We start from the raw sequence: 15380 nt of genomic DNA, 5'->3' as shown, positions 1-15380 counted from the left end.
AAAGGCTTGTATGCCAAGTTAAAACCTGACTTAAAGATACAGTAAGTACACTTTTCCAAGTCAATTTCTTTATATATAAATCTGAACCTTGGCGTGGATTTGTTCGTACACACACTCTAAGATCAATGTATTTGAATTAAAATGTTTAGGTGAGGCCCCAAGACTGTTGGACACCATGATGGGCGTTCTCCCTTCATTTTGTTTACATTTTCCTTGACTCTGAGGGGGGAGGGGACGGGGAGGGCATGTTTGAGAACATGTGACCATGAAGGCTGGAATTGTGACACCAGCCCTTTACATCAAAGATGCTTATAACAAGCAACCCAAATCTGGAGGTTCACTTCATTGGAGGGATGACTGGAGTTCTCTTCTTGTCGTAGATTGGGGACAGAGCAGCTCATCGGAGTCATGTTTACCAAATGACATCACTTTTCTGAACTGTTGAATTCACCACCTCAGCACGCACACATACTGTACCCACAGCAAACCAGACTGATGCTCTTTTACTTGTCAAACGTGCCACTGCTATTGGCTGTTATCTTTAGATGTTTTTTTTTTTTTTTTAAACTGCGTTTAAAACGTGCTTGCTTTGAGATACTGTATATAATCTGTAAGATATTTGCATTTTTGTACATGTCTGTGAATAGTGCAATATTGAACGTGTATATTTGTCAACTGCAGTATGCGTCAACATACTGCTGTCTGACATTAACCTGAGTGTTTGTTTTCTTGTTAAAGTCTGTTAAATATGTCGATGCATTTCCAGAATTACTTGAATCAAATGTATTGTATGCCAGACAGCTGTAGCAACAAGCTCTTCACATGTTTATAACCAAAATGTTGATAAATACTAAATAATATATGAATAGCACATGATGGATATTGCTAACCAGTCCAGTGAAGGCTCTGCCCTGGTGCATCAGCAGATGTTTAGGGTGAAACTGAATGAGGGGCCGCTGACTAAACTTGTTGTTGCCACTCTCATGTCCCTGTTTTTCACAGGCATCAACAGCATCATGTTTCACACTCTCTTGAGTAAGCCTAAGTTAAGAGAGCTGCCTCGCTATATCCTCTTTGCCCACATGCTCTGTAATGATAGTGTTCAGTTAATGGTCTCCATATTGCTCTATATTTTGTCCTTGAATGCGCAACTGATTCCTAAGGCCGTCTGCGCACTGATCTCGTTGGTGGGAGTGGCAACATTTTGCAATACTGCATTGAATCTGGCTGTGATGTCGCTTGAGCGCTACGTGGCTATTTGTTTTCCATTAAGACACAGTGAGATGGTGACCCGAAAAACAACAGGTGTTTCTATTGTGCTCATCTGGCACTTCAGTATGTTAAACATGTCGATCGATATAATTTATGGACTGATAGTGAGTCCAGCATCTTTTAAAGATCCCATGTTCTGTTATCGAGAGAGATTTCTTGTGTCACCATGGCAAATGGATGCATTTCAGGGCTTTAACATATTTTTCTTTGTGATGGTAACTGCCATTTTAATTTTCACCTACATTAATGTTGTGCTTGCAGCTCGATCTGCCTCAGTTGATAAAGAATCTGCCAAGAAGGCTCATAAGACCATACTGCTCCATCTTGTCCAATTAGTTCTCTGTGTTAACACATTTATTTTTGGAACCATAGAGAGAGCCCTGGCTATGACCAGCAGCAGTCGACTGTTTATGGACCTGCGCTACCTGAACTTTCTCTTTGTTCTCACTCTGCCTCGGTGTCTGAGCCCCCTGATTTACGGTCTGAGAGACGATGCTGTTCGGCCCTTATTCCTCTACTATGTCAGGTGTGGAACCCAAAAGGTCAAGCCCACTATATCTGAAAAGTTATAACAAATATACCTTTGAGATTGAGTGCAGTGATTTTAGTTTGTTAAAAATGAATGTAATATTCCATGCATGATATGTGAATATAATGCTAAACATCAGCAATAGGAATTTAAGACTGCACTTCTGTTTTATTCAGCTTTTCACTGTTATGACGCTGTTTGTCAGCTTTTCACTGTTATGACGCTGTTTGTCAGCATCACTTTAATAGTTGGTAAATTATAATCTTTGACAGTGATATCTGGGCATATTGTGGTGATTTCAGGCATTCAGCATCTAAGTTTTAATCAAAGTGCCACACAGGAGTCTTTTTACCATAACATATGGTACAAAAGGGTACATCAATTCTTAACAGGACTTTTTCTGTGTTATGCCCACATCGCCTTTAACAGTACTGAGTAACTCTGGCTATCGGGTAGGATCACTTAAACCTCCCAACGCTCGTGAGTGGAGTTAGCCGGCAGCTTGCTAAGATGAAGTTATCTTAATTAACGTAAATGTATATTGTTGAGTACAAATTATGACAACAAATATCTGATTGTGAAAAGTTGCAGATTACTCAGTTATGCCTCTCTTCGAAACGGGAGAAATGTCAATTTTGAAGGCAGCTTGGATGTACACTTCAAGCTGCCTTCTACCCATGATACTTTGCGGCAACGTCTGAAATAGCTGTGAAAACAAAAGAAACATGGCTGCCGATATCGCCAAATGATTGCTGAATCTGTTGAAATGTAATTTGTGTGACGTTATTTATCTTGGATTTGTACAAAGTAGATGAGAAAAAATAAACTATTTACTATCTGATTTTATTATTTTGTACCCACTAATAATGTCTGGTCTGATATACTGTATTTGATGCCAGTGGAACTAATTTATACCATTAGCCTACTAGCTTAAGTAAGCTAGTTTGGTTTACAGTATCTTCAGGCTATTGCTAACGTCATACCGTAGTGTTAACCAAAGATTCTAGAGTGCTACGCTCATTTTTAACCCTATGAGCCCTAGACAGTTTTAAAAGCATTTTCACTACCTCTAGTTAGAAGCATTTATCCTGGTCATTGTAGGCTAAGTGCCATTCACACATGCTACATATTGTTTTTTTCAGCACAGTCTAGACTACCAAGATCTGCCACACTTTTATGTATAAAAACTTGCATTGATTTGATTTAGATTTTTAAATAATAAAAATGTAAAAAGCATACTATACAAATTCTTACATTTTGACGTACAGTATATCTCACCACAGCAAGCTGACAGCTCGACAATACTTGCATGGTTGTGTAGGCCTAACTGCCCTAAAAATGGCAATATGAGAACCATGGTGGAGATATACTTTGGGGCTGGGCAATTTACAGAAATATGTGGTGTGTGCCTTCCAGAAATAAATGGCAATTTTTATTTAGTGATGAGAAATGACTTTTTGCCACTTTTGCGCTCCATATTTGTGACACTAGTAGACAGGTCATTTGCTCAACTTTTTGGGCCTAGTTTTCTGTCAAAGTTTTCTCAATGGATTCCTGGTCAGAACCCCTATTGAAACAGATTAAGACATGGGGCATGTTAAATGTTGTCCAAAAATTCAAGATGGCTGCCATATGGGCAATTCCATATCAGTTGGAACAGGTCCGACACCATGGTTCTCAGTTTTTCCTGATTTTTAGTCAAAATGTTCCTTCATGTCTCATTAGAGGAAAACCAACATTTTAGCTTGGTATCTTGTTTAGTTTCTGATATATGGCTCTTCAAATGTGGATAGACGTCTCCTAAAAAAAGGCTGAAAATGCCTGTATTTAATGAGCACCACTTTTTTTAAAACCCCTCTCCTGTCTTAAGCCTACCATATTATTTTCTAAAAATTAGAACACTGGAGCAGTACCCTGTTTAGTTGTCCAATATCACAAAGGAATTATAGTCCTTCCCACCATTGAAGACTTATTCATCGAAACAAAACCATATATTTTTTTAAAGCAATGAAAAACAAAAAAAAATTGTTGGAATGCCATCCTATAAACAGGATAAAAATGTTATATCCCATTTTTACTCTTTATTGACCCCTTAGAATATGTCCAAAAGTTGTCTGATATGAAAAAGTTGGAGACCACCGGATCGGTGGTTGGTGGTTTTTAGCCCTTAACCTCAGTTAACACAGTGGGTTCAAAGGCCATCGTAACAGGGGTTATACATTTCACAGTGTTCTCCCTCAGTATCTCATCTGTCTTATATTACATTTTTAGCCTTGTGTGACTTGATCCACTTGGCCATTTTAAGCCCCTCAATTTAGTCGCCTTTTTCATTTTTGACAACTTTTGGACATATTCTAAGGGGTCAATAAAGAGTAAAAATGGGATATAAATTTTTTATCCTGTTTATAGGATGGCATTCCGATCCCTCAAACAGAAAAAATGGGTTTAAACCCCATATTGTCCTTCTAAGAGGTTCATAAAAATCGAACCAACACCTCCTTCAGCCAAGACAATTTTTCATTTTTTCTAACTTCAGACATGTACAGAGGGGATATTAAAATGGACAGGTCGGATCTACCACATTCACATGGTCTACAAAGTGGCATACTATTGCAGGAGAAAATAACTGTTGGATTTGCATTTCATCTTGTCCTTGAAAAAAGGCAATGAAATTGGCATTTTTAGGAAAAAAATACCATTTTGGCCATCTTTGAAGGCTCATAGCCTCGAAATACGAAAACTTACCATCTCAATTTTTTTTCAACATGTTCTCTTATTCATGGACTATATATATGTAAAGTTTTAAAAATGTGAGTGCTATCCATTCATGACCATAAGAGAACAAAAACGTTGTTGCTTTTAAAAAAATATGGGTTTGTTTCGATGAATGTCTTCAATGGTGGGAAGGACTATAATTCCTTTGTGATATTGGACAACTAAACAGGGTACTGCCCCAGTGTTCAAATTTTTAGAAAATAATATGGTAGGCTTAAGACAGGAGAGGGGTTTTAAAAAAAGTGGTGCTCATTAAATACAGGCATTTTCAGCCTTTTTTTTAGGACACGTCTATCCATATTTGAAGAGCCATATCTCAGAAACTAAACAATATACCAAGCTAAAATTTTGGTTTTCCTCTAATGAGACATGGAGAAACATTTTGACCAAAAATCAGGAAAAACTGAGGACCATGGTGTCGGACCTGTTCCAACTGATACAGTGGGTACGGGTTGAGAATGCACCTTCTCCCGCGGGACTCCCGAAGAGATCCCGCAGGCCGTCAAGCCGATTTTTTTCGAGCCTAAGGCAATGTACCCAAACAACCACCAGGTGGCAGAAAGTTTCATCCCGCATTTCAAAATGATGAAGACCGCATATCCGTCAATAGTCGACTCATTAATCTCATTTAATCATTACAATGAAGGTGATGACTGGCGAAATTATTCAAACAACGTTTCAATGAACCATTGTTGAAATGAATGAAAATGGTTATAGAAAATCGCCTACAGCCTAACGCCGACACAGCTGATTCTTTGACTGATTCTAAGCTGTTTTGATGTAGGGGATGGGTAAACTGGCGCGCTACAAACATGCTACCAATCAAATGTAATATTAGTAGGACTAGCCTACTTAGACACTTTAGTCATAGGCAACGTTTGCCATGTTAATTTGGGCTAGAAGTGCTTGCTTGTGGTGGCGCTCCTGTCCGCTGCTTCTCCCGAATTGTGTGGCAAATTTGTCAGCAATCAGCTTAAATGTCAAATCATATTTATTTCTCTTTGTCGCCATGGTATTGGGGGAAACGCGGAGAAACGAGATGGTCAGTCCTCGTATTTTTTCTTCGCGTTTCGTTATAAGAAATATATAAGTAATAGTTAGTCTTCTTCCGTATTGAACAGATAGGCTACGGGACGCTCTTTGTTCCGTATTTTAAGGAACTAGGCTACTCAATGCACACACACTACAATGAAAAACACACAAAGAAATCACTAAACATATAGCCTACAACCTAATGACACTTTAATGCAGCGTTTCTCAAACTATGGGCCGCGAAACGTGGAGACTGCTGCTGGTCCGCGAGACATGGGGTGAAATTAGGTCCGGTGATCTGATAATTTGCTGCGCAATTGACCAAGCAACCGCGGACCGACAGAAAAAGAAAGCAAACGTTGCGGCGGAAATGCTTCCTAATTTGATGTGTTTAAACATACAGACATACAATTAGGTGTGTCTGTTATTATGATAATTTTCGAGCATAACTGCTTGTCCATAGCTCAGTGACAGGTGTTAATAGCCTTGCCATAAGCACTGCTGCAGGTGCTTCTTTTATTATGCGGTTAGAGCATATAAGCACTTACTCATATAGACTATAACTCAGGGACAGGTGCAAAACCACCAACTGGGATGGATCGAAGGGCAAGCAAGCACAGAAAGTTTCCTACGATGGGGAGAAGTGGCCGCAAGGACTGCATCGATAAGATCAACGAATACAGTAATGTTTTACAACCCAGCTGGTATCCGCTGTTCATTCCGACATATCCCCACTCGGTGGTAGGCCTAGGCCTATTTAACTTTTTTTTTTTTTCAAACAACGTGCCATTCCGACATGAGGTCATTAATAGGCTATTAATGTCATAACTATTAGGCTATCATTAGGCTTACTATGCATGGCTGTAGGCAGCTATGAGGCCACTGAGATCTGGACCTCATCGGTTTTGTGAAAGCCGATTGGAAATACTTAAGTTTAGAGCGAACGTTTCAACTATGTTTGCCATGGTAGACAAAAACACTCAAATAAAACAATAGCCTAAAAAATAACTGCATGCGTAATGGACACGGCTCTATATCCTAAATAATTTTCGAGGTTCGCCATTTGGTAATATGACCTATCCTTACTGACAATAATTTAGATTGAGCACAACTAAAGTTGCACGAAGGCAAAATACAGTCCTAAAAGCCTATTCTATATAGCCTGGCCAATATTGTAGATGTGCAAAAGCAGCATTTGCGTGCGTGCTTGCCGGTGAGGTGTAGCCTACAAAAATGAGCATAACATCTGATTATTAAAGTATGGCTATAGGCTAGAGAAGAGTTGGTTTAAAATTCAAGTGTAGTAAAAAAGTTTGTGCACATCCCCGGTCAAGGTGCAGAACAAGAGTAGGCTAAATCATAAAAAAAATGGAAAAAGGTTCGCACACTTGAAATCCTTCTTTTATAGGATATAGGCTAGAGAAGAGTTGGTTTAAAATTCAAGTGTAGTAAAAAAGTTTGAGCACATCCCCGGTCAAGGTGCAGAACAAGAGTAGGCTAAATCATAAAAAAATGGGAAAAGGTTCGCACACTTGAAATCCTTCTTTTTTGATTTGATTTGGTCTTCTTCAGATTAAAATTCAAGTACGTGCGCTATTTAACCCCTCGAGACCGACTGCAGTCTGCTGACACAGCCAGACGACTCTCCCAACCCATTCATTCGTTTTGGCCGATATAATCCATTCATTCGTTTTGTGCGTAGGCCTATATAGATTCCTGCATGCTGCATTACCGTGACCCTTAGCCTACCTTGTGATTTTTTCTCATTGGAATACAGCAGGACAGAATGCCTTTTATCTAACAAACGCAAAAGCTGAGATTGTTGGAAGGACTAGGCTACTCAACAAACTTGTTTTTCGTTTCTGGGAGATCTCGTTATCGTTTTGGATTGTCGGATTTTTATACTTATTGTTTGGACTTATGGACAATGAACTTTGAGGGGTGGTTGTTAGTGCTTTACAAAGCTTTGTGTTAATAAGTGTCGGTCCTCCTATCCTTCAGCTCACTGCGCGATGCAGTTGCGCATAGTGGCCACGAAGTCATTAACTGTTTACGACACAATACATGATATTTGTGTTTTTCGTTTCTTAGATTTAATGCATGTTTGACATGTAAACAGGCCTTCAGTCCGTTAACTTAAGGCCTTCTTTGCATGGGGTTGCTCGCATCCGCCCGTAACCTAGACTATTATGTGCGTAGTGGCTGCATAGTCTTATAATAAGAGGCAAATTGTTACAGGACAACTTAAACTGACTTCCCCAATGCTTCCCCGCAGCACATTACATTTTAATAGGCTAATATAGGATGAACAAAGTCTATGCTATATTAAATCCAGTAGCCTAATAATTCTATGTGCCACGTCCGATTCCGCAAGTGATGTAGGCTAGTAGGCTACGTTTAAACATCGACAAACGTCTGTGAGACTACCCATTTCATGAAGAGCAATTGTCTTGTGCGATCATTCCCCCTCCCCCACACTTGTCTGACCAGTTCACTAGACATTATAGCCTACCTGTATGCGGCATTGGACGATTGCCTCCCTCCCCCCTCTCTCTCGACAGACACTTCCTGACACTAGGGCTCGGGATCATGACATCAAAACTTCGCGGGCACGGCCACATTGGCAGCTTCACTCCTTAGTTTACTATGGATTACTATGGATTTACTCCCGCCTTTTAGTGTGTTCCTGTTACTTAGTTTTTGCCTTCTTGGTAGTATGTTGCTGTGTAGTGGGGTGTAACAGTGCAACCCACGATCGCAAGAGGAAAAGAATAAATCGCTACTATTTCTGCTTCTTGTCTTGTGCATCTGAATGAATGGATATTACGTTCAGTGCGCTACCAAATGGCGGCGATATTCCTAGAATGCAAGGCGTGTGCCCGAGCCCTATTATGTAAATGTAAAAATGTGTGTGTGTGTGTGTGTGTGTGTGTGTGTGTGTGTGTGTGTGTGTGTGTGTGTGTGTGTGTGTGTGTGTGTGTGTGCGCTGAACCACGAATTCACATATTAACTTTTCTTTTCAGCAGACATCGCAATCATAAAAAAATCGCAAAACTTTTTAATAAAATAATGCCTCTTGTCTTAATGGGTTCCGGAGGTTCGTAGAGTAAGTTTTGAACCCCGGTCGCTGACGTATGATTAAGATGCCTCAACCATTTACGCCACAGTTCGAGGGTCAATTTCTTCGCACTTAGCCAAGAAATATAAAGGATTCAGTCAGTCGAGTTCATTTAGCCTATTTGCGGCATGCACTTGAAACGCCGATCAAAAGTTCTGACATGTTAAACTGACGTTAGTCATTAATTCACCACATGATAAAATGCTGTTATATTGACGCACAGTAGGCTAGCCCACGGTAGTCTATGTCTATCTCTGAATCAACATGAACATGCATAACGAGATCCATATATTCTAAGTTGCTAGAAACTTCTTTTGCGGAGCTAGGCCTACTAGTCGATGGTTACAATGAATCACCCTCACTGCCCTATCGCATATCTGACCATCCATTGTTATAATGTTACAAAATGCGCGATCTTCTCCAATCATGTAGCCTACGGTTATAAGTAAAGTGACATGATAGGCATGTAGGCCTATTAAATATATTTCTGTTAAATACGTTTTATTTTCAGTTGTCAAAAGTGGTGGGGACAAAATCTGTGATAAAGTGCTGGGTAAGCTACCCAGCGTCGCCGGTTAAAATGAACATGCCTCCGTTTTAAAATAGCCTATAGGCCTACACATTTCTAAGTATTCCTAACATAAATGTAGCCTAAATGTCCATCTTGTCCATCTCTTTCGTCTTCGCCTTGACAATAATAGCCTAGGCTATTCACGGAAATGCGGTCTTGTAACCGTAATGAATTAATGAATTAATCTAAGGTTGCCTATATCGAGTCTTTCAGGTTGAATTGAAGGCTTCTAAAACCATTTTCATTAATTTCAACAATGGTTTATTGAAACGTCGTTTGATTATAATTTCGCCAGTCATCACCTTCATTTTAATGATTAAATGAGACGGATTAAATGAGACGGATATGCGGAGCATTTCTCTCCCTCTCCATTGACCAAAACGTTGCTCTGGCATCTCTGCTGGACTGACTGAGTTATAGGCTACGTCGAGTGAGAGAGCCAGCTGTGAGGTAGGCCTACGCTGTAAAACATTCGAAAACTCTGAAACTGCAATCTGACATGCCGAGCGTGATGTCTCTTTTCTCCGCTTGTCACCAGCGCGGTGTCTTCGGGTTTTTCCGTGTTTTCCGGTATGAGCCGAACCTTCCTTTTATTAAGGCGGTCTTATGTTGCCCCCTTGCGGTTGCAGTTTTAATTAAAGTCCCGATGCTTCGGGAGTCCCGATGTGCGGGAAAGAAAGGAGCATTCTCAACCCGTACCATCTGTATGGACTTGCCCATACGGCGGCCATCTTGAATTTTTGGACAAAATGTAACATGCCCCAAGTCTTAATCTGTTTCAATAGGGGTTCTGACCAGGAATCCATTGAGAAAACTTTGACAGAAAACTAGGCCCAAAAAGTTGAGCAAATGACCTGTCTATTGACCCATCCCACGTGACGTCAGAGCAAAAGTAAGTGCCATTTTGGACATGAACTACCAGTAGTCTACCACGGCTAACACGCGGAAACAATTAAAAGGATAATCGAAAGGAATAGAACAACAGCGTCCTTTGGTAGCCTCAAAGTAACAATAAAGTTATCAACACATATCTTTGACATGTAATTTGCGAAACTCAACATCAGGCCCATTCTAGTGCTGCATGGACTTGCTGATGGCCTTGGCTCATATTCAGTGAGGTGACGTTTTATGCAAGCATTGAGGCTTTAATCGTCTTCTTCGTGAGCGCAAGTTTGTCTTTATATTTTTTAATATGTGATAGAGATTTCTGGCATGCGTGTTTGCGTTTGCAAGATCAATCGCATGTCCGCGGGCAAAGCTTTCGAGAGCGAACACAATTTGACTAAATTCAGCTCTCCTCTGAACTGAATAGACTAGGATTTCTCACATGCATAAGTGGAATCGAACATGGTCAACTTGTTAATGCTATGTTAATACCAGTGACGAGGCGTAAGGGACATTTCCGAGGAAGCCAAGTGACGAATACGTATTTAGTTGTTTGTTGTTTGTTGTTCACTTATCGAAGTGTAAAGTCCCCTCCGCCTGCGGCGTCGGGTCCTTATTACCACTTCGAACGTGCATTATTTTCCTATAAACGCACGGCGCGTCGTTGATTATCCCTACTCTAACCTACAGACCATGTAAAACACATAACAGACTGGACGAGGGTCATTGGTAACTGCAACACACACGCACTGTCTGTCTCTCTCCCTCCCTCACACATCTCCACACAAAGAAAGAATGCACAAAACAGTCCTGTATTTACAATAGTGATTGTCGGACAAGATAGGGCCTTAGCTCCCGGGAGAAAATGCCACTGGTTGATACTAACTTGTTTCAGTGTGCGACATGCAGTTCGTTAAATGTGAATGTAAACAAACCTTAGCTGTAATAACATGGCGACCACCGGCTCCAGGGACGATCCCTCTGCTCACCCTGTAAATGCCCTACATCGCTGGACAGTGAAGGTGTTTTCTGCATTTTTATTTTACTCGTTTTTCATTTACGTTTTCTCGTCCATTGCATTCAAACTTCAGTCCACTACATGTCCAAAATGGCAGCCGCTCTTACTAAGGTCACGTGAGTGGGATGGGTCAATAGCTGATCTGACCTGACTTGTTTGCGTGGTAGCACACATGACGTGCACAGATGATGATTCTCTATAATATTTTTTTTACTGCATTGCAATAAACAAAGTAAAGGCAAAAAGCGTTTATTTGTCAAACAAATGTGGATGCAATATGAGTCTTGAATTGGATACCATACAGGAGTTAGCTAGGATCTCAAAACCGTATTATGAACGTGACTTGCCACTTGCTGCGTTTACATGAGAGCTTAATTACGAATAAAACCAAGTTAATTTGGATTAAAAGTTAAATCCGCTTTAAAAGAGACCATGTAAACGCTTATTCCGCTTGAAAATGATTATTCGGAATTAAACTTAATTCCGATTTAAGTGGTTGGTTTATTCCGGTGTTAAAGCGGAATTAACGCACTCCTTGATCATGTAAACCTTTATTCCAATTCAAAGTTTATTCCGTTTGCTCATACAAGGAGGAAGAAGCAGCGCATGCTCGTTTCATTGCTAATTTGGCTCCGTCTTCTTCCCCCCTTCTACGGCACTCTTCTCCTCCTCAGCTAGCAAACGTAAAGCTTGACAATATTCTCGAGCTGCTGGTTAAATAGTAGACCTATTAAGGAGAGAGAGATGCCGCACACTCCGAGTTTTTAGAAAGACTATTTATTGCGGTAACGTTTCGGCCAACGGCCTTCTTCAGATCGCATAACAAAGACAAATTCAATTCATGGTCTTATACAGACCGCCCTAATTGATACACCTGACATCAATCTAGTGAACAACCCATTCAGCTAATAAGGGGGCGTTACAGATATCAAGTATCAAGGTGTGATCATCTAAAAAAACATTTAGTTATTCTAATACTCTCCTATACATTCCAATATAGAATTAAAACTCATGTCATATACATTGGCACACAATATTACAACATCAGTTCCATATGAACATCATAAATAACATTGGTGATCCAATACAGTATTTAAATGTGTCACAGGTAGCATCTAAGATCAAAATCAACATTCAAACCATAGGGTACCAAAGTTTTAAGGTGATATATCCAAAAATGTTCTCTTTTTGACAATAATAAATCCAAGTCCCCCCCTCTAGGGGGCAGGGACACTTTCTCTATACCTATATATTTTAAAGAAGACACTGGATGGTTGAATTCTACAAAGTGTGCTGCTACAGGATAATTCATGTTCTTACATCTAATAGTGCTCCTATGTTCACCAATTCGTATTTTTAAAGCTCTGGTGGTTTTACCCACATACGATTTTCCACAGGGACATGTAAGTAGGTATATAACTGAAGTCGTGTTACATGAAATTATTCCTTTGATGGGGATCTCCTTTCCTGTATGTGGATGCTTGAAACTTTTGCATCGGTAGGTGTAATTGCATTGACTACAAGTACCACATCGGCGATTACCATCAGGAATAGGAGCAAGAATATTTTGAGATGTAGAGACCTTGGGAGATAAATAGGAGTGTACTAGTTGGTCTCTGAGGTTTCTTCCCCTCCTGTACACCATCAATGGCTGTTCATTAAATTTTCCTTGCAATTCATTGTCCGATTTTAGTATATGCCAATGTTTGTTTATAATACTATTTAATTTGACTGAAGTGCTACAATATTCTGTGGAAAATATGACTTTACTGTTGGATTTATTTTTATTTTTGTTTTGAAGCAGATCCGATCTTGGTATTGCTTCTATTTTGGTAGCAGCCTCATTTAAAACTGATTGACCATAGCCTCTCTTTCTGAAGTTGTTCATCATTTCTATACTATTCTTACTGAAGTCCTCAGGTTTATGGCTAATACGCTTCACCCTGCATAGTTGACTGAAGGGGAGGCTATTTTTCAGGTGTCGTGGATGGTCCGAATCTGCTCTTAACAAGGTGTTTCTTGCTGTCGGTTTACGGTATAGATCTGTGTATAAATCCATCTCCAATCCATACTCCATCTCACTAAACGCCGAGTAAAGGTGCATCTTCACGCAATCACCTTGAGCGACTACATCAGACAAGGAATTATCCCACGGGGTCTCAGATGGCAGAAGGAACCCATGTTGAGTAAGAAAACTGAAGAATTCCGCGATCGTTGGTGTTCCATCTTGAATAAATGCTCATTCGATTTAATGACTTTATTGGTCGAGGAAATGAAAAAAGAGCAAGAGGAATTGGATAAGTTGATTGGGGACAAAAAACAATTGCTCTCCGAGACTATCGAAAATGAAGAAAGCCTTGATGACCTCCTGAAACAGGCTCATGATGTACAAGAGAATATGATGAAAGAAATCAAAGAATTGAAAATCAAGAAATTCAATAGAGACAAAAAGGATCTAATGGAAGGCAACATCTACCACTGGAGAAACCCTGAGTGGACTAGGCCACAAAGAAGACGCACGGCGATACACCAACTGCCTGACCGCGTTCCCTCCTTTGACCAACTCTCTTCGGCCTCTAGCTCCGGTTTTTTATCCAGACACCAGCCAGTGGACATTCCTCCTCAAAATCCAAAGTCCAAGAACAAACAAAAAAGAAGAAATGCAAACCAACCCGCCGAGGCAAGAAAAGAAAATCTGAAGTACGAGCGGACCCGCTCACAAACCTATCAGAAGAAGAAATGACTGTATTCAACTTATCCAGTAAGCCTTTAGATGCATTTCACTACTCCGTACTCAATAAAGGTTTGTCCTTTGTACCAACTAACAATTTGAAACCGTTTGATGTTAAAGTGGACTTGTATAAGTTTTTTAGACAATTACGTCTGAGGGAGTTTTTTGATAGTCATGCAGAACAAACCGATGATATAAATTCTCAAATGTTGGAATCTACACCCTTAGGAGCTAATCCCAAGAAATGTTTTAGAGGTAAAAGTTACTTTATGCCTCCTACAAATCGAAATCACTCTATAGAGACTTACTGCAGACTAGTAGAACATGAAGTGGATGATCTTTTGAAAGAAAAGCAAATGTTACTATATAAGAATCTATCCAAAGAAGAGAAGAATGCTTTAGAAGACCTGAAACAAGATGACTCAATTGTAATAAAACCAGCTGACAAAGGAGGAGCGACCGTAGTGATGAATAAAACGGACTATATTAATGAATGTTTAAGACAATTATCTGATGAAATTTTTTATGAAGAACTGTCAGACAATCCTACTCAGAGATTTAAATGTATTATTTTTGAAACTCTCAATGAATTACTTCAACAACATGAAATTTCTAAGAAAGAATTTGACTTTTTAAAAACTGAACACCCGGTTATTCCCAGTTTCTATACTCTACCCAAAATTCATAAGAATCTAGAATTACCTCCTGGTAGACCGATAGTGGCCAATATAGGATCTTTAACTTCGAATTTGTCAACCTTTGTGGATTACTTTATCAGACCAGTAGCTGAAAGCTTACCCTCATTTACTAAGGACACTGGCCACATAATAAACATTGTTGAATCTGTTAACCTTTCAAATGAGGAAGAGGAATTATTTTTAGTTTCTTTTGATATCAATGCTATGTATACATCTATACCACATGAGGGGGGATTAAGGGCATTGGAACATTACCTTCAGGGCTCTATGAGTTGTCCCTCGAAGAAATGTATCCTATTATTGACCACATTAATCCTACAATTTAACTACTGGATTTTCCAGAACACATTTTACATACAGAAACGTGGGGTACCGATGGGTAGTTCTTTTTCTCCTTCTTTTTCCAATTTATATGTGGGTCTATTTGAAGAACAGTATATTTATGCAAACCATAGTTTTAAAGACAACCTGTTGTTATGGAAGAGATATTTGGATGATGTTTTTTGCCTATTTAAGGGATCTTTAAATGAATTGGAAATGTTCTTTTCATATTTAAATACATGTTCAGATTATTTATCATTTACAATGGATTATGACAAACAAAAACTTAGCTTTCTCGACCTATGGATTGTCCGTAATGGCGCCCATTTATACACAGATCTATACCGTAAACCGACAGCAAGAAACACCTTGTTAAGAGCAGATTCGGACCATCCACGACACCTGAAAAATAGCCTCCCCTTCAGTCAAC

General features: G+C 39.6%; 1 protein-coding gene across 1 annotated transcript; it reads left to right on the top strand.

Annotated features, from left to right (window-relative positions):
- Positions 1 to 875: 875 nt before the first annotated feature.
- On the top strand, positions 876 to 1844 carry LOC134080878 (odorant receptor 131-2-like). The gene has a single exon (XM_062537489.1). The coding sequence runs from the start codon at positions 876 to 878 to the stop codon at positions 1842 to 1844; it is 969 nt and encodes a 322-aa protein (XP_062393473.1).
- The last annotated feature ends 13536 nt before the right edge of the window (positions 1845 to 15380 follow it).

Source organism: Sardina pilchardus, chromosome 5 (assembly GCF_963854185.1).
Source record: "Sardina pilchardus chromosome 5, fSarPil1.1, whole genome shotgun sequence".
NCBI lineage: Eukaryota > Metazoa > Chordata > Actinopteri > Clupeiformes > Clupeidae > Sardina > Sardina pilchardus.
This window is presented reverse-complemented; position numbering and strand designations above follow the sequence as displayed.

Bases quoted from the DNA above. Each gene is read 5' to 3' on its own strand.
- LOC134080878 (XM_062537489.1), top strand. From the start codon at position 876: ATGGATATTGCTAACCAGTCCAGTGAAGGCTCTGCCCTGGTGCATCAG.